General features: G+C 40.9%; 2 protein-coding genes across 3 annotated transcripts; one reads left to right on the forward strand and one right to left on the reverse strand.

Moving 5' to 3' along the window:
• Positions 1-213: 213 nt before the first annotated feature.
• Positions 214-24,544, reverse strand: LOC125890831 (type-2 ice-structuring protein-like). 2 transcript variants are annotated; one of them, XM_049579655.1, is made up of 6 exons: positions 24,395-24,543; positions 24,185-24,266; positions 2,235-2,329; positions 1,035-1,169; positions 844-955; positions 214-567 (listed from the first exon to the last, which is right to left on the reverse strand). In XM_049579655.1, the coding sequence occupies exons 1-6, from the start codon at positions 24,476-24,478 to the stop codon at positions 500-502; spliced, it is 576 nt and encodes a 191-aa protein (XP_049435612.1). In that variant the 5' UTR covers positions 24,479-24,543; the 3' UTR covers positions 214-499. The 2 variants fall into 2 exon arrangements, with proteins under 2 accessions (XP_049435612.1, XP_049435611.1); XM_049579654.1 differs by lacking the exons at positions 214-567; positions 844-955; positions 1,035-1,169; positions 2,235-2,329 and adding exons at positions 20,444-20,797; positions 21,137-21,236; positions 21,316-21,450; positions 23,549-23,850 and having other exon boundaries at positions 24,395-24,544.
• On the forward strand, positions 10,636-14,305 carry LOC125890832 (type-2 ice-structuring protein-like). Its single transcript, XM_049579656.1, has 6 exons — positions 10,636-10,785; positions 10,914-10,995; positions 11,328-11,491; positions 13,295-13,429; positions 13,509-13,608; positions 13,952-14,305. Exons 1-6 carry the CDS (start codon positions 10,702-10,704, stop codon positions 14,017-14,019), a joined length of 633 nt encoding a protein of 210 aa, XP_049435613.1. The 5' UTR covers positions 10,636-10,701; the 3' UTR covers positions 14,020-14,305.
• Positions 24,545-25,124: the final 580 nt, after the last annotated feature.

The following is a 25,124-nucleotide window of genomic DNA, read 5'->3' on the forward strand; positions in this document are numbered from 1 at the left end:
TTTCAGCCCCATGTCAGGGTCTTTATCAGGGATATGAGATGTATACACTTAAAGACACTTAAAGACATGTCTGAAACACTTTTTGGGCCTTTTGAAAGCGGCAGATCATTAGCAGGATGTATCATTTTTGTGACACTGATTAAGTGCAAACTTTGTTTTTTGAGGTCAGAGTAATAAAGGTTAGATTGAAGAAAAGAATCTGAGACCAGCCTGTTTAATGCTCCAGCTTTTTAATTGTGCATCATAAATTGGTTTGTGCCAAAGCGTTCGTTTCATAACACATTCAGTCTCCTCTTGTTGAAGAACAAAGAGGAAGTCCAGCTCCTGTTTACGTCTCTTGTCGCTTCGTCCCTTCAGCAGCGTTACAGCCAAACAGAGAATCAAAGATGTGATTAAGCATGAGACTGATGGCACAGAGACAAACACACTGTTACTCCTACAGCAGATGTTTGTGTGTGTGGCTGGTCCAACATGTCTCTGTGTGTCAGCACAGGAGCTACTACAGGCTGTAGGCACAGACAGATGGGCGTGTGAAGTTGCAGAGCTGGTCAGCCCAGCAGTTAGCCTCTGTGAACACAAGAAACACAGTCAGTCAGTCGGTTTCCCTGCTAAAGGAACATCAGTGGCACTGAAGGACGATATTTTCACAGCACAGAGGAGGAAGCTCCGTGTGGCTGGAGACAGTTACAGGTCATTTGATTCACATATTGTTTTTTCATCCTTTCATCATTCGTCAGATTTTAACAGCCAACATTATTTATCACTTTTGTCCTTTAACGTTTTTTTGTCTTTTTAACTTTAACTCTGTTTAGACATCACGTCAAAGAATGTGTTAAGACTTACCTTTTGAATTCATCTGCAGACAACTCTGAGATGGGACAAGATCTTCAGGATTACCTGGGCACCAGTTCAGAGCGGAAAAGTCACTGCCATCAGTCCAGAGCCAAGTATCTTTCTAGAGAAACGGAATAGAAATAATGTCATTAGAGAGTGTCATCCAATCAGTGATCAGACCTGTTGGAGTGATAAATTACCTCCTGGCAGTCAGTGCCTCCAAGCCAAGCTTCTGGATTGCTCAGAGTTAAAGTATTTATGTACGTCTGAATGGCAATATACTCCTTCATACTGTGCACCGATGCAAGGTGTGCGTTCAGGCTCTGGCAGTTTCTCTACAGGGGAGATGGACAGACACACACACAAACACACATACTGATGAGAAGCTGCACTCTAATGCTGTAAACCTGCTTGTATGCAAGACAACCTGCAAGAGACTGCTGGTTGAAGTTTAAGTCCAGTGTGGAGGATTTATAGGGACGCAGTATATTAACAGAACTTGTATATAATATTCATAACCGTGTTTTCATTAGTTTATAATCACCTGAAAACAAGCCTCGCTGTGTTTTCGTTCCCTTCAAACCTGATGTTTATATCTACTTGTGCAGTGAGGCCTCTACCACAAAGTCCACCATGTTGTTCTACAGTAGCCCAGACCAGACCAATCAAATACTGGCTCTACAGAGGGCCATTAGGGTTTTCACATTGGCCACAGTAGTTCTCCTACACGCTGAAGGACTTTCAGTTCTGCAACGTTGCCACTACATTTTGCTTTATTTGTCCAAGAGGTAATGGAAGACTACTCCAGTGTTCAAACATGGACAGTTTCACATGTTTAACTTCACTGTTGTTCTGTTGTCTCTGCTACATTGGCAGATTTAATTAGATAGTTGTGTCTTTGGTCACAATTACTTGATTGACTGAAATCTCTGATTCTCTGACTTTTCATGTAGCACCATCACCACATCAGCATGAGCTGTTTTAATATACTATGCAAAAGTAATGAAATCCTGGTCTTACTGTTTTGACTCATAACATCTGAACTGCAAAGCACAAAAAAGTTTTGTTTTCATAGATAACTTCATTCTAGTCAAATCAAATGTTTAGGCCCTGCCCCTTTCCACTTGAACAGATTTTCTACAGTTTAAATGTTTTTTTCACATCTTATTAAATTTTCACCATATTTGGTCCAAATTTTACTCTCATGAGTCTGATCATCTCAGCAGTGTTCTTGAATTTAACATTTACAGTCTTTTGAATGCAGCATGTCATTGCAAGACAATGGAAATGAAAGGTGTACATATTTCAGAGTGTTTTAAATAACAAGAGGAACCTGAACACACCAAGTGAGAGGAGCTGTGCAGGTCAACATCAGCCAAATAAAATTACATCCTGATTACCTCAGCATCAGACCAGCTCAATGCTCTCGGAACGTACTGGAAACAGCGACCGTCTACGCTAAACCAACGACTGCGACAGGAAGGAGCTGCAGCATCTGGGTTGACAAACAGCATTGTGAGTGATGTCATAACATTGTGTCATTTAGCAGCAAACAGAAGTGTAGCTGCAGAGTGTGAGGGCAGGAGGTCATCAAGACGAGCCCCCTCCTCTTTGATCTGTTGACTTTGGCTCTGGTCACATCAGTGTGTTTATAGAAGCTTTGCTCTTTGTTTCATTGAGGCAGGTGACAACAGCTGATTTCAGTTTTCAGTTATTAATCACATGTTTCTTAGCATGTTCTCAGATACATACAGTGTGTCTACACATGGATCTATACCTGTACTGTAGTTCAAACTAAACAGAGGAAGGTTTAACACTGATACTCACCATCAGCTGTAGCCACAGCTATCATGATGCAAAAGAGTAGACACAGTCTGCATGTTGGTGGTGGAGATGATGGTTGAGCTCTAAAAGGAAAGAGACAGATGACTGATAATCCTGAAGGGAGCTGAAGTGAACAGAGCAGTGGAAGTGAGTCCAGCAGAGGAAGGAGAGAAGATGTAGAGAGAGCAAAGAGAGGAGAGTGGTAGCAAACCTGCTGAAGAATGATCTTGTCTTCTTCTTCCTCAGTGTCAGCCTGTGGTCTTCCTGTGGAGGTGCTGAACAGGAGAAATCATCAGCTTTTATATACACTGACTTATCTTGATGAATGTCATCACATCTGCTTATGCCTTTTTCTTTTTAAGGCTTATCAGTTTGGATGCTGGTCAACAAATCAAAGTGCAACACATCCCACACTGTTGTTTAGTTTCAACCCACTGACTGTGTGATGTCTCTGCTGCTGCTGCTGCTGCTGCTGCTTTAATGCTTAGAAATAACATACTGTCAAGTGAATAATTCCAGATATTTTATTCTTCATAATTAATTATAATCAATTTGTAATCAATCATAATTTAATTAGTCAACTGAGCAGCAAGCAGAAGAGAAAGGGCTGAAATACGTAGTGGAAGATGAATGTTACATTTATTGGTTATTATCAGTGAGTCATCCAAACTAAAAGTTGTTTGTTTTGTGAACAGATAACCTCCATCTATACCTCATATAATATGTTTTAGCAGAATGCCTGTTTGTGAGACTTGGATTTGACTGCATGAGTTGTGTGAATGGATGTTTTGATATATTTTGCTGTTGTAAAATGATGATGCCTTTTACTTCAGTTCACCAAGAATGTTCACCTTTTTTGGATTCTTTATTCACTGTAAGGCATTTGAGAAAGAGTATTGATGCTGAGTATTGATATACAAATTAACATGTGGGAGCAGAAGTATTCCTTTGAGATCTGGGAACCCTTCACTGAACATATTGGGAGGGAGTCGTGTTGTCAGAAATCTCACTTTATCAATAGCAATTCTGAATATTCAAAACGGCTTCAGTTCTGACTTTCCACAGTGTTGAGACCAGTGCCGTGCACAGACATTTTGCATGACAGGTGCTCAGGTGTATGTATATACAGTACATTTGTGCGCAGTAATCAGCAGGGAAACGTCAGTCTAGCTTACATATGAGGTGTCTTAATATTTATACAATATGCACACATTCACTTTCTACATTTATAATTTATTTATAACAGGCACCAACAAAGAAAACAATGATACACTGTATCCACTGAATTGGTCTCCATAATAACCATCACAAACAAGAAATCTTTACACAAAACTGAAAAACGCTGTTGTCTGAAAAATAAAATGACAAACCAACAATCTACCGTCCAAACTATGAAGCTGCCCCATGTTCAGCTGCAACAATCAGGCTAAGTGCGTTCTCCTCTCCTCTACTTTATTCTCGAATCTTTTGCTTTGCTCTCCTATTCTCAGTTTGTCCAACTCTCCTCATTCTCTTCTCCGTCTTTCTTTTTTAAAATATTCGCACTCTAATTCTTATAGTTATCTTCGAAATAAGCTTTAAATATTGTTTAAGAATCCCAGAGAACAGATGTGTAGCTGCACACTCCTCCTCTCCTCCTCTGTGCTCTTTACACAGTGCAGCCCCAAACTGCATGTCATTTTGTTTAAATTAATTATCAAAGACACAACACTGGAGATGTAAACTTTATTTTTAAAAAGAGTTTTGGATTAAAAAGACACGTAACCCTGTTCCTGTTCACACTGGCCGGTTTGTGACTCCCAATCTAACAAAGAGTTGGAATGAGATGGACGTCAGACTAGCTTACTTGTTGTAAAGAGTGGGTATTGTCTGTTAGACTGGCTCTACTCAGATGTTTCAATAGAAGTTTAATTTCACAACAGTAACAAACAATGCTGAGCATCAGGCCAAACACTGTTGTTGTTACCGGGCTGTGCATGAAGAGACGTGATGCTGCTTGATTTGAGTGCGGCTGCCACAAGGGGAGTTGAAGAGGGAGAGGCAGGGACACGACTTGAATGCCGTTGTCGAGCAAAGAACACCTTTAAGAATTGATGCCATGGGCCAAATTACAAAAAACGTAAATATCAAATGACTAAAACAAAGAAAAAAACATGTCTTGCAAAAAGGGCACTTATTTAGACAGAAGGCAAAGGAACAGCGGCCTGAGCACCACCTGAAGTCTATCTGTGCACAGGCCTGATTGATACACCGGTACCGTGGTACCAACTGCGCTTTCTCGCTCTCCTCTCATTGTTAATGTTTATGACAAATCAAAGTAAGAAAGTTAAAAGTATCAACTGTATTATACTGTACTGTTTGTACTGCACTGTCCTTTGATCCACCAGGATTTCAGTTTTCCGGTCTCCGTTTCGGCCCTTCCTTGACCACCATCTTGGTTTCACAGACTCTATTTCTGACCCTCATTCCACATGTGGACATTTCAGTCATCGTACAGCCTTCTTTTCTACTTGTGTTCAGCATCACACTCTGCTGCTGTGCTGCTGCTCTGTGTCTTTTGCACTCGTTCAGTTGGTTGCCTGTAAAGCTGGAGATCACAGAAAATCACTCACTCCACTGCACTTACATTTATAGCTCTTGAAAGAGGCTAAATGCCCAGTCTCTTTGTCATCTGAAAGAAACAGTGCATCACCATGGCCTCATTATTCATTTCCCCCAGTTTCATTTTAACTGACTGTTCTTTCAGTCAGTCAACAGTCGCTTCAACTCACAGAAACTACCCAGCATGCACCCCTGAATCCGTAGCCTTCCGCCTCCAAGATATCCTGACTGGCAAATTCAAAGCTGTGGTGTGGGAAACTAGAAGAGCTCATGTTTTTTAATGCAGGTCAGACCCATACTGAGGCCACTGAATGCCTTAAATGTGATAATAGAATGTATTTCCAAAAAACAAATTACTGATATTTTTATGCATTTGACAATTTATGATGGATTTGAGTCCATCTCTGTCAACAGGAACGTACGATCTCGGTGAAACAAGACTGAAAGTCTGCAGTCTTGCTCACAGCTCTGTGATGATCCCAAGATATTAAAGGGAAATGAGTTGGCATTCAAAGGTTATTGGAAATGATTGATTTGTCCCATCAACCATCAGGAAGAAATCTGGTTTCAGGTCACAGATACACGGCCACTGTCACTTGGCACACAGAGATGGACGCACAAACATTACAGACAGGTGTCCTTGTAGTTTTGCACTGTCTGCCCACGCTGTAAATAAACATGTGGGATGAGGACTAATATTTCATGTGAGTGTTGCTCCAGTTTACACAGGTCAGTCTTGGACAGCACGTTTACTGCAGATTAAGGTCACACAAGGATAAAGTGGTTGGACAAGCTCAGTGGAGACACATCTTTTTAATGACTAAAATTTAAATTATAGTGTTTATTCAAAGATTAAAACATACAAGAATAAGACAGATGAGTAGAAACATACCACCAAGAAGAATCATTGCAGGGAGAAGCCCGTACATTAGAGGATCTTATGTCTGATAAGGTTTGCATTATCTGCCCAAACTGCCAACACTTCTGGACATTGTCACATAGATTTGTATGGATATAGTATATATATATATATATATATATATATATATATATATATATATATATATATATAATGTAATGGTGGACATCTACTGTAAATGTACAATATTCAATACTAGATTAGATTAGATTAAATAGAACATTATTAATCCCTTGGGAAGACTCCCTCAGGGAAATTAACTCGTCCATAGCCATTGGTAGCTTTGTCACCTTCTACCTATGCCAGTCCTCAATGCCTATGTGCAGTTTCACATAGATTGACCACGTCAGTGAGTAGAAAAACGTGGGACAGACAGAATGACTGACTGACAGAATGACACACTGACAGTTTCCGTGATTATGTACAGCATACCATACCATGACTTAGTCATACCAAACATTAGAAACAACACCAACATTGGTCCACAGGGGGAGCCACAGCGATCGGTCGCATTTTAGCCATTTTGAAGCATTTTTCTGTTGTTATAGCGCCACCCAGTTGCCAATTAGAGTTAAATTTCTCCAGTCACCTTGAGGCGTCCTGTTCTACATATCTACCAAGTTTAGTAAAAATCCATATGGCGGTTAGGCCTAGATAAGAAATGAGCTCTCTAGCGCCCCCATTTTGTTTGATGGGCTCAATAATGGAGGGGTCCCCTCAGATTATGTGTGGTCATATGCCTACAAAGTTGCGTGGTGATGGGTGAAACCCTTGAGATGTTCTACACCTTTATGTGATGAGCCACGCCCGCAATATTCATTGCCTTATAGAAGCTCAGTTTTAGGAAGTTTTCCAACTTTTGCCAAGAGGGAACTTTAGATATTGCTCCCTAGATTATGTTCACCCAGTTTCATGCAGATCGCTCAAACTTCCTAGGAAGAGATCCATTTGAAGTGTTTTTCAAAAAATTCAAAATGGTGGAAAATCTCTATAAGCGGAAGTTATGGGTTCTTGAGGCAAATGTGTTCCTCATGAGGAGAGGCATCTCTGTGCAAAGTTTCATGTCTCTACCACATACGGGGCATGAGATATGCCCATTCAAAGTTTGACATTTCAATGGGTTGCTATAGCGCCCCCCTTTGGCCAATTGATGTAATATTGCGTCATTGGCATCCTCCCATGACCCTCTACCACTGTGCCAAATTTCACATGGATTGACCAAGTCAGTGAGGAGAAAAACGTGGAACACACACACACACACACACACACACACACACACACACACACACACACACACACAGAGTTTTCATCATTTTATAGTAAGATAAGATACACCAACTCATTTGGCTGATAACCAATACCAATATTCATATATCCATTTTTTTCCCAACTAATTTAAGTGATCATCACTTCTCTACTATAGTGAATTAACATCATATTATGCATGCACACTCTTATCCTGACGGCTCACCAGCGGATGGAGATATGAAATACAATGATTTTTAATGTATGTAATATTCATTTATTCATTGTGCAAAATAAGAAAAAGCATGTTGGACGATGCCGATGACGTACTGATATTGTTGTGCATCCCTAATAATAGTAATTCATTTTAGAGACAGGGCCGTCCCCTGAGGTGCCCCAGTGCTGCTCACTATGACGTCTGACACTGTGTTGTGGTGTGAGTCACAAGTATCATTAATGTTTGAGAGTTTGGAGGAATGTTTATTGTTTATTGTCTCGTAATCACAGCAATGGGTCTTCCATAGGTATTGAACTAGTGGTCACTGGGCTACAAATGACTTCCAGTCCTTTCTGTATACTATGTCCACATTTATCTGAGAAATGTCCACAAGTGTTGCTAGTTTGGGCACATAAAATGCAAACCCGTTCAGATATAACATCCGTCAGTGAACTATGCTCACCCCACGCTGCATTACTTAAATATAATTCTTCTTTGTTGCATGTTTGTTCTCGTCATGGCTTCCATCCTTGTATGTTTTAATCTTTGAATGAACACTATAATTTAAACTTTAATCATTAAAAAATGTGTCTGTCCAAAGTCTGTCCAATCATTTTGCCTTTGCATGATTTTAATCTGGAGTAAACGTGCTGTCCAAGACTGACCTGTGTAAACTGGAGCAACACTCACATGAAATATTAGTCTTCAGCCCACATGTTTAGTTATGGCGTTGGTGGACATTACAACACCACAAGGACATCCCGCCTGTTTAAGCATCTGTGACCCTGAACCAGATTTCCTACCCCGATTGTTGGTTGGAGCAAATCCATCATTTACAATAATTCAAAACTTAACACAGCCTGGGACATGTAACGTAATTTCCATTCATTCACAACCTGCAAGAAATATTTGTATTTTAGTTTTTCATTCTCATTCAGTACAGTCTGAATATTCAGTTTCAAATCATTTCCCTTTAACATCTGAAGCCTCACAGAGCTGTCAGCATGACTGTGAACTCTCAGTCTTGTTTCACTGAGATAGTACATTCCTGTTGGCAAAGCTGGGCACAAAGTGATTGGAAAAGTATCTTGTTACAGTTTAAAAAGACACAAACAGTAGCATTACAGCAGAGTGTGATACCATATAAAAACAGTAGAAGAGAAAGAGAAGCACCCTCCACCCCTCCTTGTTCCCCCAATACCAACAACTTATCCTCCTTTGTGTACCACCTAAGACCCCGATTACAGAAAGCATTTTGCAGGTTGCAAAACCCGAAACGCACCACCCTGCCACCAGCAAAAAACACTTGCTGCCCCTTTTTATTGTTGCCAGGCAACCACCCCATCACCTCCTTACCCTAACCTTCCTGTGTAAACAATGTGCCATTTATTTATTTTTATTATTTATTCTATTCTATTGTCATTTATATGTAGCTGCTGCCATGTTGAGGCAGAGGGTGCTGTCTGTAGCTCTGGTTGAGGGTGAGAGGCTGTCAGCAGATAAACAGAGATCTGTGTGGGTACATAAGACCCTAAAAAAGAGGCTGGATCATGGGGAGTACCACCAGTTGGTCCAGGAGCTTCTCCTCCATCATGGACGTTTACAGTACTGCACTTATCTGCTGTTTTCTATTCAGATGGTGCTAACTGGGGTTTGTAAAGTCGTATAGCTCTGGGTATCCAGCAACCACTACCACCAGTTTCTCCTCCATTGTTTACCAACTGTAAACTTGTTGTCATTAACTTGTTACGTAAAACTTGCAGTTTTCTCAACTTAGTTTAGAGCACTCTGGTAAAACGGGCTGGCGCCTAGAGCACAGAAACATGAGGCATATGTCAATGCAAAACCTGCAAGGAAAAAGCTTCATTCTGATTAAAATCTATTACAAAAAAACACGCCTCCAGTTGCTAAAGCCTTTTCTGTGTGATCAAGGCCCATCACTGAACATTAGATTCACTTGAATTTAGCCAGAGACTGACATTAGGCTAAGTGTTGTAGTTTTTTTCTGCAGTGAAACCTGGGGACAAAAGTGTGTCTTATTTGAGTATAAAACGCACAAATATAAGCTCTTTAAGTGGTGTGTTACAAATTGCATCTTGTTTTTTTCTGTCTGCAAAATAGAAATTACCCAAAATATGTGTGCATATTGTATAAATATTAAGACACCTCATATGTAAGCTAGACTGACGTTTCCCTGCTGATTACTGCGCACAAATGTACTGTATATACATACACCTGAGCACCTGTCATGCAAAATGTCTGTGCACGGCACTGGTCTCAACACTGTGGAAAGTCAGAACTGAAGCCGTTTTGAATATTCAGAATTAGTATTCATAAAGTGAGATTTCTGACAACACGACTCCCTCCCAATATGTTCAATGAAGGGTTCCCAGATCTCAAAGGAATACTTCTGCTCCCACATGTTAATTTGTATATCAATACTCAGCATCAATACTCTTTCTCAAATGCCTTACAGTGAATAAAGAATCCAAAAAAGGTGAACATTCTTGGTGAACTGAAGTAAAAGGCATCATCATTTTACAACAGCAAAATATATCAAAACATCCATTCACACAACTCATGCAGTCAAATCCAAGTCTCACAAACAGGCATTCTGCTAAAACATATTATATGAGGTATAGATGGAGGTTATCTGTTCACAAAACAAACAACTTTTAGTTTGGATGACTCACTGATAATAACCAATAAATGTAACATTCATCTTCCACTACGTATTTCAGCCCTTTCTCTGCTTGCTGCTCAGTTGACTAATTAAATTATGATTGATTACAAATTGATTATAATTAATTATGAAGAATAAAATATCTGGAATTATTCACTTGACAGTATGTTATTTCTAAGCATTAAAGCAGCAGCAGCAGCAGCAGCAGCAGCAGCAGCAGAGACATCACACAGTCAGTGGGTTGAAACTAAACAACAGTGTGGGATGTGCTGCACTTTGATTTGTTGACCAGCATCCAAACTGATAAGCCTTAAAAAGAAAAAGGCATAAGCAGATGTGATGACATTCATCAAGATAAGTCAGTGTATATAAAAGCTGATGATTTCTCCTGTTCAGCACCTCCGCACAGGAAGACCACAGGCTGACACTGAGGAAGAAGAAGACAAGATCATTCTTCAGCAGGTTTGCTACCACTCTCCTCTCTTTGCTCTCTCTACATCTTCTCTCCTTCTTCTGCTGGACTCACTTCCACTGCTCTGTTCACTTCAGCTCCCTTCAGGATTATCAGTCATCTGTCTCTTTCCTTTTAGAGCTCAACCATCATCTCCACCACCAACATGCAGACTGTGTCTCTACTCTTTTGCATCATGATAGCTGTGGCTACAGCTGATGGTGAGTATCAGTGTTAAACCTTCCTCTGTTTAGTTTGAACTACAGTACAGGTATAGATCCATGTGTAGACACACTGTATGTATCTGAGAACATGCTAAGAAACATGTGATTAATAACTGAAAACTGAAATCAGCTGTTGTCACCTGCCTCAATGAAACAAAGAGCAAAGCTTCTATAAACACACTGATGTGACCAGAGCCAAAGTCAACAGATCAAAGAGGAGGGGGCTCGTCTTGATGACCTCCTGCCCTCACACTCTGCAGCTACACTTCTGTTTGCTGCTAAATGACACAATGTTATGACATCACTCACAATACTGTTTGTCAACCCAGATGCTGCAGCTCCTGCAACTGATGCTCCTGAAGCTCCTACAGCTGACACTGGAAAACGTTCAATTGACGTTCCTGAAGGTCCTACTTGTCGCGATGGTTGGCAAGAGTTTGAAGGTCGCTGTTTCCAGTACGTTCCGCGAGTATTGAGCTGGGCTGCAGCTGAGGTAATCAGGATGTTTTGGATTCATTGAAACATTTCTGCACCAGTTTTAATTTGCTGATATTGACTTGCACAGCTGATTATTCAGCATTTTACTCTGACTTGGTGTCTCCAGGTTCCTCTGGTTATTTATTACACTGAAATATGTACACCTTTCATTTCCATTTGCTTTCAATGACATGCTGCATTCAAAAGGTTGCAAATCAGATTTGGACCAAATATGGTGAAAATGTAAGAAGTTGGAAAAACATTTAAACTAGAAAATGTATTTAAGTGGAAAGGGGTGGGGCCTAAACATTTGATTTGACTAGAACCAAATAATTCAGTAAACAAAACTTTTGCTTTTGTGTTTGGCAGTTATGGAGTTATGAGTTGAAACATTAAGAACAGGAATCTCATCACTTTCACAGATATTTGGTCACAAACCAAAGTATACGACAAATTAAAATGTTGACCTGATGATGGCACTAGATGAAAAGTGCAAGGATCACCAAAGTTATTACAATTCATTTTGAGGGGAACATGAATGTCTGAGTCACATTTATTCACAGTCCATCTGATAGTTTGGAGATTTCAGTCAAAGTCACGGACATGCTGCCTCTGAAGAAAAGTCAGAGGATTCATTGACCTGCTGGTGGCGCTACAGGAATCCACAGCTAGCATTGCTAATGATCAAGTAAATGTGACCCAAGACAAATCCTTCAAATTAAATCTGCCAGCGTAGCAGAGACAACAGAACAACAGTGAAGTTAAACACTGCAAAACTTCCATGTTTGAAAACTGGAGTAGTCTTCCATTACCTCTTCTACAAAAATTAACTACAACCAGCTCAATATCTGAGCCAAACCTCCACCCCTCTGTTGGTGAAGGAGACAAGCAAATGTACAGTATTAGAGTCAGGGCCGGCCCAAGCCTCCATGGGGCCCTAAGCAAAATTTGATTTTGGGGCCCTCTATTACTGCCAATAATATTGATTATTGATCATTCACACACCTACTGTAAGTTATTTCATGTTCTACTCTGTCATCACTTGTAAAACTAGATGTGAGAACTTTTTGTTGTAGTTAGATTGTAATCCACAGTGATGAAGGCCATGGAAGCAGACAACAGATTTGCAAACTTGCTGAAAAATCAGCAACTCCCCCTACTGGCCACACAGAGAATGCAAACATACCTTTATCTTGTCTTTTTTTTCTCCTCTTCCTCTTTCTTCCTTTTTCTTTTTTCTGCCCCTGAAAGGTATGTCCTTTGTTGCGACATGATTATAAGTTAATTCATTAATGCAAAAACATATTGCTAGCAAACGTCACCGCGTCTGTAATTAATGTTAGTTGTTATTAAACATTTGCTATCAAACGTTGTTATCAAAAACGTTGTTTTGATGCCAAAAAGCGACCCAGAATATATACACTGAGAATCAACTTATTCAAAGTATTACACAAACACACAAACGTTAGCTTGAATAGTAAGCTATCTAACCTTCCACTGAAAAGAGAAATGTCTCTAGTTTTGAACTAACGTTAGCTAGTTTATTTGCTATCATAGGCTAGCGTAGTTGAAACAAAATATCAACAATAATTAGGGACTTTCCTAATTTGAGGAAACTTTTCAAAATCTCCGTGACACCATCATCACTCACACATGGAAAAAAATAATTAATTTTTTATTTTTTCAAGTTAATTGCTCTTAGGAGCCCCCCTAGTGGTCATGGGGCACTAAACAGGTGCTTAGTTCTCTTATGCCTTGGCCCAGCTCTGATTAGAGTGCAGCTTCACATCTGGTCTGTGTCCGTCTGTCTGCCCTGCAGAAAAACTGCAAGAACTCGAAGTCACACCTTGCATCAGTGCACAATCACCATGAGTATCAGTTCATTCAGACGATGATACGGAAAATCACTCAGAGTAATGGTGAAGCCTGGATTGGAGGCTCTGACTGCCAGCAGGTAAGTTATCACTACAACAGGTCTGATTACTGATAGGATGCAGCTTTTTTAGTAAATCTTTTCTGTTCTCTTCTTTCAGAAAGACACTTGGCTCTGGAGTGATGGCAGTATTTTCTTCTGGACATTCTGGTGTGCAGGGCATCAGAGTACTTCAGGCTGTCTTCAGATGAATCATGGAGGTATATATCAACATTTTAATTACCCTGATGTCTGAACAGAGTCAGAGTTAAAAACAAAAAAAGAGCGTCTTAAATAACAATGTTGCCTGGTAACATCTGAAGGGTGATGAATAATGACAGGGTGATAAACAACACAAACTGTTAAGCAACATGTGGAATTTACCAAATCACTTGACATTTTGCAAAACTGTTTTTACATTTTGTGTTGTTTTCATGACTGTGTCCAGTATACACATAGCTTCCTGCTCTGTGCTCCTAAAAAATTCAGCCTTCAGTGTCGCTGATGTTCCTTTTGTAGGGGAACTGAAGCTGTGACTGACTCGTGTGTTTCTTGTGTTCACAGGTGAAGATTGTTGGCATGAAGATCAGTGTTCCTCCACACTGCCATCTGTCTGTGCCTACAGCCTGTAGTAGCTCCTGTGCTGACACACAGAGACATGTTGGACCAACTACACACACAAACATCTGCTGTAGGAGTAACAGTGTGTTTGTCTCTGTGCCATCAGTCTCATGCTTAATCACATCTTTGATTCTCTGTTTGGCTGTAACGCTGCTGAAGGGACGAAGCGACAAGAGACGTAAACAGGAGCTGGACTTCCTCTTTGTTCTTCAATAAGAGGAGACTGAATGTGTTATGAAACGAACGCTTTAGCACAAACCAATTTATGATGCACAATTAAAAAGCTGGAGCATTAAACAGGCTGGTCTCAGATTCTTTTCTTCAATCTAATCTCTTTAAGTTTCATCTAAAACAGCAGATTTTATACTTTCATAATGGTGTTGCACAACTTTCAGGTCATGTGGTAATAATACAGTCTGTACTGTCACAAAAAAATGATACATCCTCACAACAATCTGCCTGTTTTCAAAGGTCCCAAAAAACGTGTTGGAAGTGTCTTTAAGCTTGAACATCTAACCTTCCTGATGAAGGCCCTGAGATGGGGTTGAAACCTTAAATACAGTCATCTGAAGCTAATGACAATATGACTATATTTAGATATAATTGGTTGGTGTCTTTTCGTCTCTGCAGTTTGAATTTCCCTCTTAATGCTTTTGTAATATAAGTTATTGCATTACATTGGTGGTTGATGGTTATCACATTATGATAACACCAGCTACTATAACTATGCTGCTTCGTAATGTTAGCTAGCTAGCTAGCAGAAGTCCCCTGTCGTACATATCATGTCATCATCTGTCGTTCATCAAACAAAGCATGATGAATACCACAAACGCGATCGGTAGGATGAACTCAACCGGAGACTCCATTTTAGATGCCGGTTGGAAATGTAGATGGCTCATGGCTTCCTGTTTGAAATAGTTATGTATGCATGAACAACCGACGCGGTGACGTAGTGAGTAGTGTCCCAATTCCTAGGGAAAGATTTTAACCCCTACCCCTCGTTGCTTCATGGGGTAGGGGCCAAGGGGTAGTGGGCAAGGCCTAGGGGTAGGGCCAAGGGCCAAGAGGTAGTGGGCAAAGGCTAAGGGGTAGTGGGCAAGGGCTAGGGGTAGGGCCAAGGGCTAAGGGGTAGTGGGCAAGGGCTAGGGGTAGGGCCAAGGGCTAAGGGGTAGTGGGCAAAGGCTAAGGGGTAGTGGGCAAGGGCTAGGGGTAGGGCCAAGGGCTAAGGGGTAGTGGGCAAGGGCTAGGGGTAGGGCCAAGGGCTAGGGGTAGGGCCAAGTGCTAGGGGTAGTGCCAAGGGCTAAGGGGTAGTGGGCAAGGGCTAGGGGTAGGGCCAAGGGGTAGGGGGTAAGGGCTAGGGGTAGGGCCAAGGGCCAAGGGGTAGGGGGCAAGGGCTAGGGGTAGGGCCAAGGGCTAAAGGGTAGTGGGCAAGGGGGGCCCCAGCCATCTGAAGTGGTAAGCAACCAACCTGGGTGGATCTTTGGCCTAAGAGGGGAGTCAGGTGGAACACAGCTGACTACATCATCATTGTCATTGAGTGTGAGTGAGCACAGACCTGAAAAGGAGCTTGACATGTCCAAGAGGTAGCACCATATAAGTGGGCAGGGTTTAGACCATGCTACCACCGTACATATGTCCTCCACACTCACCCCAAGGCCACTGACACTGCCATTTCACCTGTGGAGTGCACATGGACCACAGTAGGAGGGTCCCAGCCTGCCTGTAGGCTTGGGAGATGCACTCACAAAGCCATCTTGAAAGGCATTTCCTGTTTAGAACCTTACCAGCCACACCATCACCAAAGCAAACAGCTGTTCAGTTCTTAACATTGTAGAGGAACAGCCTCTCTGGACTTCCCTTGAACCAGTATTATCAATGAACAAGACCCATGAGACCACCGGGGGTCAGATGCTTAGGACTCACCCCTGTATTACCCCCGACTGGACAAAAACTTCTTTCAGCCATCCTTAAGCCAAAAGGAGGTAAAAAGTCACTTGGGATCCCTCAAGTTTCAGATGCCATCTTAAAGCATCCAGCCTTGGGGCAAAATGTGGTGATGAACAACCCACTAGTTATTGTGAGACAATGCTTTTTCTCTCAACCAAATCCTGTCCATTTGCGTTGCCCCGGGGAAATCACGCCCTCCACTCTCTTACCAAATGTTTCTTGGTGTTTCTTCTTTGTCTGTTGAAAGTGAAATTATACATTTTATCCATGTCGTGGCGTTGCAGATGTGCATGGTCCTTGTTTGTTAGTTGAATGATGTTTTTCTTGTTTCCGTAAGGCAAAAATTAAGGGAATTAAGAAAATAAGATTTTAATCCCTCATCTGACATGGAGACATACTGCAATCTTGTGATGGTAGTTAAAGTGGGTTCCCATAAGGAGCCCCATATTATTTAGAGTTTAGAGTTAAAATATAGTTGGGTTTATTAATCAACTTGTCTTCATGAATATGTGTTTCCTCATTTTGTTTTTCATTATATGTTGCAACTATAGGTTAGTCTAGAGTGTGTGTATTTGAAGCAGTTTATACATGTACTTTTCTGATACACGTGGTATAATAATTGTATTCATTTTAATTGGATGTTAAGAACCGATTTTGACCATAATAAGAAGAGTATGTGCCTATTGCGCGTAACATGTCAAAGTATATGATCTCGTATAATAAAAAGCATTAAGTTTCTTTTGAAATAAAGTAATAAGCCTGTTTTACAACTAAGAAGACCGCCTTATCAGACTGGCCACACACTCTCTTGTCTTCTTGTTCTCTTGTATTCTTGCTCTCTTTTTTTAACTTCTCTTCCTTATTGTTTCTTCTTTTTCGTATCTTAGCCTCTCTTGTATTTACGTATTAGTTACACTTTTATGCTCTCACGATCAAAGTTATTTTAAACTTTTAAGTTTTGCTTATCCAGTTTTCTTTTATCTCCAGTGTTTTCAACATTTTTATGCGTGTTAATAATAACTTTGATAACAATATCGAACTGCCGACAATATTGTTTTCACCATTATTATTAGTGAGTAATTATAACAAAGTAGACAAGTGCCTTTTCGACCTGCTTCTTCAACCCAAGATTCATCAAACCCAGCGGCTGCCAGCCACTTGCCACAGTGGTTCTTGTGCTAAACCCAAAGACTTTTTTGCAGCGTAAGGAAACCGATGTTGGGGCACCCACAGGACATCACAGGCTCAAACCGCTCCCCCCTCCACAGTGCGCCAGCCGGTTTCATTCTGCTGGAAAGTCTGGGAGTTACAAAGTGACAGTTCGGGGCTCCAGGAGAAACGTCTGCATGATTCGCTGCTAAGAAGGAAGGCAACGAATTCTCCTCACAGGTGACCCGCTGGGCAGTGGTAAGAGCTGATGTCGAATAGGAGATTTAATTATCTTAATCTTAATTTAGGATTCCTTAGATACATATTTTGTGCATCCCTGCGTTCCCAATTTATCGTAACATACTCTCTCACTATCGCCAAATTAAATAACTCACACGAGCGTTACTTCTTGTTTAATCCATTTATACATACTGTTGATTTTGTGTTATATCATATTATCCTCATCCATTTATTCAGTTGTTACCCATTTAGCTTAAATAAATTTTCATTTATCGCCACGTCGTTGTCTGTGTTTATTTCTTAGGAATTAAGATCACTGTATGGAGAATTCATAACCCAGATATTCAGATTGATTAATTATTGATAAGCGTGCTGACAAATTAATAATTGGTTTACGGAGCTATTCATTTGATTAGTCGCTTCCCTCATTAGGTTTTAACTTTACTACGAGTGCAAACATTCTCAAAAATAGGTATTTCCCCTACAACATACTATGTATTCGGACATACTAAGTATTTTTCTGGCACACTACATAGTATGGTAGTTTGGGTATTGGGATGCACAGTCTGCCTCTCACCAGCAAATGGTGCTACAGTCACAACTGACTGGCTGTTCAGCTGCACTGAGCAGTGCAGCAATTAAAGTAAAGTAAAAAGCAAAGGTGACAGACTTTGCCTTCACCTTCTGTCCACATTGCAGGATTCTGGTTTTGTTTGATTTCATATTGTGTATTTTGTGGGTTTTCGTTGTGCCAAGTGAATTGAGAAGCTACATGCACAGCAGCACAGGCATGCTCAAGTTTAGCCTTGTCAGTAAAGTAAGGTAAATGGCGCCACCATTTTAGGGTGCCATTTTAGTTAATTTACCATTAACTTGTCTTTAGGTGCTAGTCCTTCTCAAGCACTTCATTTTGTTACGAAATATGTAAGTATGTAATATGTATGTTTTAGTTCTGAGTACATTGAAATTATACTTAAGTACAGCATTTGACTGAACATGTTTAGTTACATTCACATTCCAAAACTGCTAAAATAAATAAATGTAAATTTTTTTCTCTAACTTTAGTCACTAAAATTTTTCAGACAGCTGTTGCTAAGTATTCTATCTATTCTACTTAACACTGAATATTTTATTCAATCTAAACTAATGTCCAACATCATGATTCATTATATTCTGGAAAGTAAAAATCACTTTTTGAAATTCAGGGATATCAATCTGTCCATTTAAGAAGTGATTGTGAATCAGTGACAAGAGGTGCAATAGAGGCAAAAGCAAGACATGTGGTGTCCACAGACAGTTGCTCTCTCCTTATCCTTCCTGACTGATTCTTCTCTAGTTTGGTCTTCTGCTAGTGTCCTTGGCACTACTGGTAGCATGAGATGGTACCCGCAGCCCAATCAGGTTGCACAGATAGTCTAGCTCCTCCAGGATGGCACATCCATATGTGAGGTCACAAGAAGGTTTGCTGTGTCTCCCAGCACAGTCTCAAGAGCATGAAGGAGATACCAGGAGACCGGCCGTTACACCAGGAGAGCTGGACAGGGCCGTAGAAGGGCATCAACCCAGCAGCAGGACCGCTATCTGCTCCTTTGTGTGAGGAGGACCAGGAGGAGCACTGCCAGAGCCCTACAACATGACCTCCAGCAGGCTACTGGTGTGCATGTTTCTGACCACACTGTTAGAAACAGACTCCATGAGGGTGGCATGAGGGCCCCACGTCCTCTAGTGGGACCTGTGCTCACAGCCCAGCACCGTGCAGCTCGATTGGCATTCACCAGAGAACACTAGAATTGGCAGGTCTGCCATTGGCACACTGTGATGAGAGCAGCTTCACACTGAGCACATGTGACAGGCATGAAAGAGTCTGGAGAGGCGAGGTGATCGTTATGCTGCCTGTGACATCATCCAGCGTGACCGGTTTGACAGTGGGTCAGTGATGGTCTGGGGAGGCAGATCCTTGGAGGGTCACACAGACCTCGATGTCAGAGCCAACAGTACCCTGACTGCTGTTAGGTACCAGGATGAAATCCTCAGAGTGACTGTCAGACCTTACGCTGGTGCAGTGGGCCCTGGGTTCCTCCTGGTGCAGGACCCGGCCTCATGTGGCCAGAGTGTGTAGGCAGTTCCTGGATGATGAAGGCATTCATACCATTGACTGGCCTCTCATTCCCCTGACGTAAATCCATCTCAGCATCTATGCTATGTAATGCCGCAAAAGTACCACCATAGACTGTCCAGAAACTCACTGTGTGTGTGTGTGTGTGTGTGTGTGTGTGTGTGTGTGGTTTTAAATCCAGCTCTCAGTGGATTGATGATTTTGGTTTCCACTGACCATTATGTCATTTTGTTCTCAACAAATGTACATCAGAAAAGATTTTTAACTTGAATAATGTGTCCATCAAGAAAAGTGTTGCCTTTGTTTTTTTGAGCAGTGTTCATAGATGCATCATTATGTCCTTCACTTTACTTAACACATACAATAATACTTATGATACAGCATGGACTGTCTTAGCGTACTATGAGTCCTTACTGCAGTTGATTGTTGATGTGTGTGTACAGGTGAGTTTAGGTGGTCATAATTCATTATAAGCTCATGGAAGCCACCCTCTTGGTTATAACTGCTCAAGAGCATTCATAAAACACTTGATGCTTGTAGTTCAAGTCACATCTATGATGTTTTATGACTGCCGATATAATGCATCAGTAAGCATTATGTGTGCTCATGAGTGTGGTCATAGAGCATTATAAATGCATTATAGATGTGGTCTTCACAGAAAGTGTTACTGAATATATTCAGTGAGTCTGTTGCATAGGTTACTGTCCATTTCAATGATTGTTGTTTTGGTTTGTTTTATTTTGTTGTTTTACATGTTCAAAATAATTATCAGTCAAGCGATCAATCAATCAAACACCTATTACTGTTTGTCAGAAGGTTTCGGCCCTATCTCAGGACTTTGATCAGGGATATTAGATGCATTATGGGGCCCTTTGAAAATATTAAGATGTGTCTTTTTTGTGACATTGATATTGCACAAAATCTGCTGTTTTAGATGAAAGTTAAAGAGATTAGATTGAAGAAAAGAATCTGAGACCAGCCTGTTTAACACTCCAGCTTTTTAATTGTGCATCATAAATTGGTTTGTGCTAAAGCATTCGTTTCATAACACATTCAGTCTCCTCTCATTGAAGAACAAAGAGGAAGTCCAGCTCCTGTTTACGTCTCTTGTCGCTTCGTCCCTTCAGTAGCGTTACAGCCAAACAGAGAATCAAAGATGTGATTAAGCATGAGACTGATGGCACAGAGACAAACACACTGTTACTCCTACAGCAGATGTTTGTGTGTGTAGTTGGTCCAACATGTCTCTGTGTGTCAGCACAGGAGCTACTACAGGCTGTAGGCACAGACAGATGGCAGTGTGGAGGAACACTGATCTTCATGCCAACAATCTTCACCTGTGAACACAAGAAACACATGAGTCAGTCACAGCTTCAGTTCCCCTACAAAAAGAACATCAGCGACACTGAAGGCTGAATTTTTTAGGAGCACAGAGCAGGAAGCTATGTGTATACTGGACACAGTCATGAAAACAACACAAAATGTAAAAACAGTTTTGCAAAATGTCAAATGATTTGGTAAATTCCACATGTTGCTTAACAGTTTGTGTTGTTTATCACCCTTCAGATGCTACCAGACAACACTGTTATTTATTATTATTTATTTAAGACGCTCTTTTTTTGTTTTTAACTCTGACTCTGTTCAGACATCAGGGTAATTAAAATGTTGATATATACCTCCATGATTCATCTGAAGACAGCCTGAAGTACTCTGATGCCCTGCACACCAGAATGTCCAGAAGAAAATACTGCCATCACTCCAGAGCCAAGTGTCTTTCTGAAAGAAGAGAACAGAAAAGATTTACTAAAAAAGTTGCGTCCTATCAGTAATCAGACCTGTTGTAGTGACAACTTACCTGCTGGCAGTCAGAGCCTCCAATCCAGGCTTCACCATTACTCTGAGTGATTGTCCGTATCATCGTCTGAATGAACTGATACTCGTGGTGATTGTGCACTGATGCAAGGTGTGACTTCGAGTTCTTGCAGTTTTTCTGCAGGGCAGACAGACGGACACAGACCAGATGTGAAGCTGCACTCTAATCAGAGCTGGGCCAAGGCATAAGAGAACTAAGCACCTGCTTAGGGCCCCGTGATCACTAGGGGGGCTCCTAAGAGCAATTCACTTGAAAAAATAAAAAATTAATTATTTTTTTCCATGTGTGAGTGATGATGATTCATATATTATCAAATGTACGTTGTTGTACAAAAAGACAATATTATGTTAACAGAGTGTAGTTTCCTACGGCCTCTCTGCTCTAAATGTCAGAGCTCCGCTAGTAACGTGTGCATCCAGCCGTGCAGTGCGCACTGCGCATCCAAAGAGCTAGGAGCAGGTGGAAGGCCTAATAATGTCGCAACAAAGGACATACCTTTCAGGGGCAGAAAAAAGAAAAAGGAAGAAAGAGGAAGAGGAGAAAAAAACGACAAGATAAAGGTATGTTTGCATGTCTTGCTAATGTAACGTTTGGTGTCACGGAGATTTTGAAAAGTCTCCTCAAATTAGGAAAGTCCCTAATTATTGTTGATATTTTGTTCCAACTACGTTAGCCTATGATAGCAAATTAGCTAGCTAACGTTAGTTCAAAACTAGAGACATTTCTCTTTTCAGTGGAAGGTTAGATAGCTTACTATTCAAGCTAACGTTTGTGTGTTTGTGTAATACTTTGAATAAGTTGATTCTCAGTGTATATATTCTGGGTCGCTTTTTGGCATCAAAACAACGTTTTTGATAACAACGTTTGATAGCAAATGTTTAATAACAACTAACATTAATTACACATGCGGTGATGTTTGCTAGCAATATGTTTTTGCATTAATAAATTAACTTATAATCATGTCGCAACAAAGGACATACCTTTCAGGGGCAGAAAAAAGAAAAAGGAAGAAAGAGGAAGAGGAGAAAAAAAAGACAAGATAAAGGTATGTTTGCATTCTCTGTGTGGCCAGTAGGGGGAGTTGCTGATTTTTCAGCAAGTTTGCAAATCTGTTGTCTGCTTCCATGGCCTTCATCACTGTGGATTACAATCTAACTACAACAAAAAGTTCTCACATCTAGTTTTACAAGTGATGACAGAGTAGAACATGAAATAACGTACAGAAGGTGTGTGAATGATCAATAATCAGTATTATTGGCAGTAATAGGGGGCCCCAAAATCAAATTTTGCTTAGGGCCCCATGGAGGCTTGGGCCGGCCCTGACTCTAATACTGTACATTTGCTTGTCTCCTTCACCAACAGAGGGGTGGAGGTTTGGCTCAGATATTGAGCTGGTTGTAGTTAATTTTTGTAGAAGAGGTAATGGAAGACTACTCCAGTTTTCAAACATGGAAGTTTTGCAGTGTTTAACTTCACTGTTGTTCTGTTGTCTCTGCTACGCTGGCAGATTTAATTTGAAGGATTTGTCTTGGGTCACATTTACTTGATCATTAGCAATGCTAGCTGTGGATTCCTGTAGCGCCACCAGCAGGTCAATGAATCCTCTGACTTTTCTTCAGAGGCAGCATGTCCGTGACTTTGACTGAAATCTCCAAACTATCAGATGGACTGTGAATAAATGTGACTCAGACATTCATGTTCCCCTCAAAATGAATTGTAATAACTTTGGTGATCCTTGCACTTTTCATCTAGTGCCATCATCAGGTCAACATTTTAATTTGTCGTATACTTTGGTTTGTGACCAAATATCTGTGAAAGTGATGAGATTCCTGTTCTTAATGTTTCAACTCATAACTCCATAACTGCCAAACACAAAAGCAAAAGTTTTGTTTACTGAATTATTTGGTTCTAGTCAAATCAAATGTTTAGGCCCCACCCCTTTCCACTTAAACACATTTTCTAGTTTAAATGTTTTTCCAACTTCTTACATTTTCACCATATTTGGTCCAAATCTGATCTGCAACCTTTTGAATGCAGCATGTCATTGAAAGCAAATGAAAATGAAAGGTGTACATATTTCAGTGTAATAAATAACCAGAGGAACCTGGAGACACCAAGTCAGAGTAAAATGCTGAATAATCAGCTGTGCAAGTCAATATCAGCAAATTAAAACTGGTGCAGAAATGTTTCAATGAATCCAAAACATCCTGATTACCTCAGCTGCAGCCCAGCTCAATCCTCTCGGAACGTACTGGAAACAGCGACCTTCAAACTCGTGCCAACCATCGCGACAAGTAGGAGCTACAGGAGCGTCAGTTGCAGGAGCCGGAGCGTCAGTTGCAGGAGCTACAGGAGCGTCAGTTGCAGGAGCTGGAGCGTCAGTTGCAGGAGCTACAGGAGCGTCAGTTGCAGGAGCCGGAGCATCAGTTGCATGAGCTTCAGGAGCATCAGTTGCATGAGCTGCAGGAGCGTCAGTTGCATGAGCTGCAGGAGCATCAGTTGCAGGAGCTGCAGCATCTGGGTTGACAAACAGTATTGTGAGTGATGTCATAACATTGTGTCATTTAGCAGCAAACAGAAGTGTAGCTGCAGAGTGTGAGGGCAGGAGGTCATCAAGACGAGCCCCCTCCTCTTTGATCTGTTGACTTTGGCTCTGGTCACATCAGTGTGTTTATAGAAGCTTTGCTCTTTGTTTCATTGAGGCAGGTGACAACAGCTGATTTCAGTTTTCACAGTTATTAATCACATGTTTCTTAGCATGTTCTCAGATACATACAGTGTGTCTACACATGGATCTATACCTGTACTGTAGTTCAAACTAAACAGAGGAAGGTTTAACACTGATACTCACCATCAGCTGTAGCCACAGCTATCATGATGCAAAAGAGTAGAGACACAGTCTGCATGTTGGTGGTGGAGATGATGGTTGAGCTCTAAAAGGAAAGAGACAGATGACTGATAATCCTGAAGGGAGCTGAAGTGAACAGAGCAGTGGAAGTGAGTCCAGCAGAGGAAGGAGAGAAGATGTAGAGAGAGCAAAGAGAGGAGAGTGGTAGCAAACCTGCTGAAGAATGATCTTGTCTTCTTCTTCCTCAGTGTCAGCCTGTGGTCTTCCTGTGCGGAGGTGCTGAACAGGAGAAATCATCAGCTTTTATATACACTGACTTATCTTGATGAATGTCATCACATCTGCTTATGCCTTTTTCTTTTTAAGGCTTATCAGTTTGGATGCTGGTCAACAAATCAAAGTGCAACACATCCCACACTGTTGTTTAGTTTCAACCCACTGACTGTGTGATGTCTCTGCTGCTGCTGCTGCTGCTGCTGCTTTAATGCTTAGAAATAACATACTGTCAAGTGAATAATTCCAGATATTTTATTCTTCATAATTAATTATAATCAGCAACAAAAGTAAGAGGAAGGTCTGAAATACGTCCTTCAAACTAAATGACAAAAGGAGTTGTTTACCTCCATCTATACCTCAGATAATATGTTTTAGAAAAAATGTCTGTGTTTGTGAGGCCCTGAGCATATGACTGGATGAATGAGTCTTGGATTATACTGTACGAGTTGTGTGAGAGTTTGTAAATTGATGATTTGATATAATTTTGCTGTTGTCAAATACTGTTGACTATTAATTCAATTCACCAAGAATGTTCACCTTTTTTTGTATTTTATTCATTTTTGTAGAGCCAGGAAGTGTCCCATCCAGATACAAGATCTCTTCTGCCAGGGAGTCCTGGTCAAGATGGCAGCACACTCAATATAATCAGTTTCAGTTTAAAAATTTT

Source organism: Epinephelus fuscoguttatus, linkage group LG6 (assembly GCF_011397635.1).
Source record: "Epinephelus fuscoguttatus linkage group LG6, E.fuscoguttatus.final_Chr_v1".
Lineage (NCBI taxonomy): Eukaryota > Metazoa > Chordata > Actinopteri > Perciformes > Serranidae > Epinephelus > Epinephelus fuscoguttatus.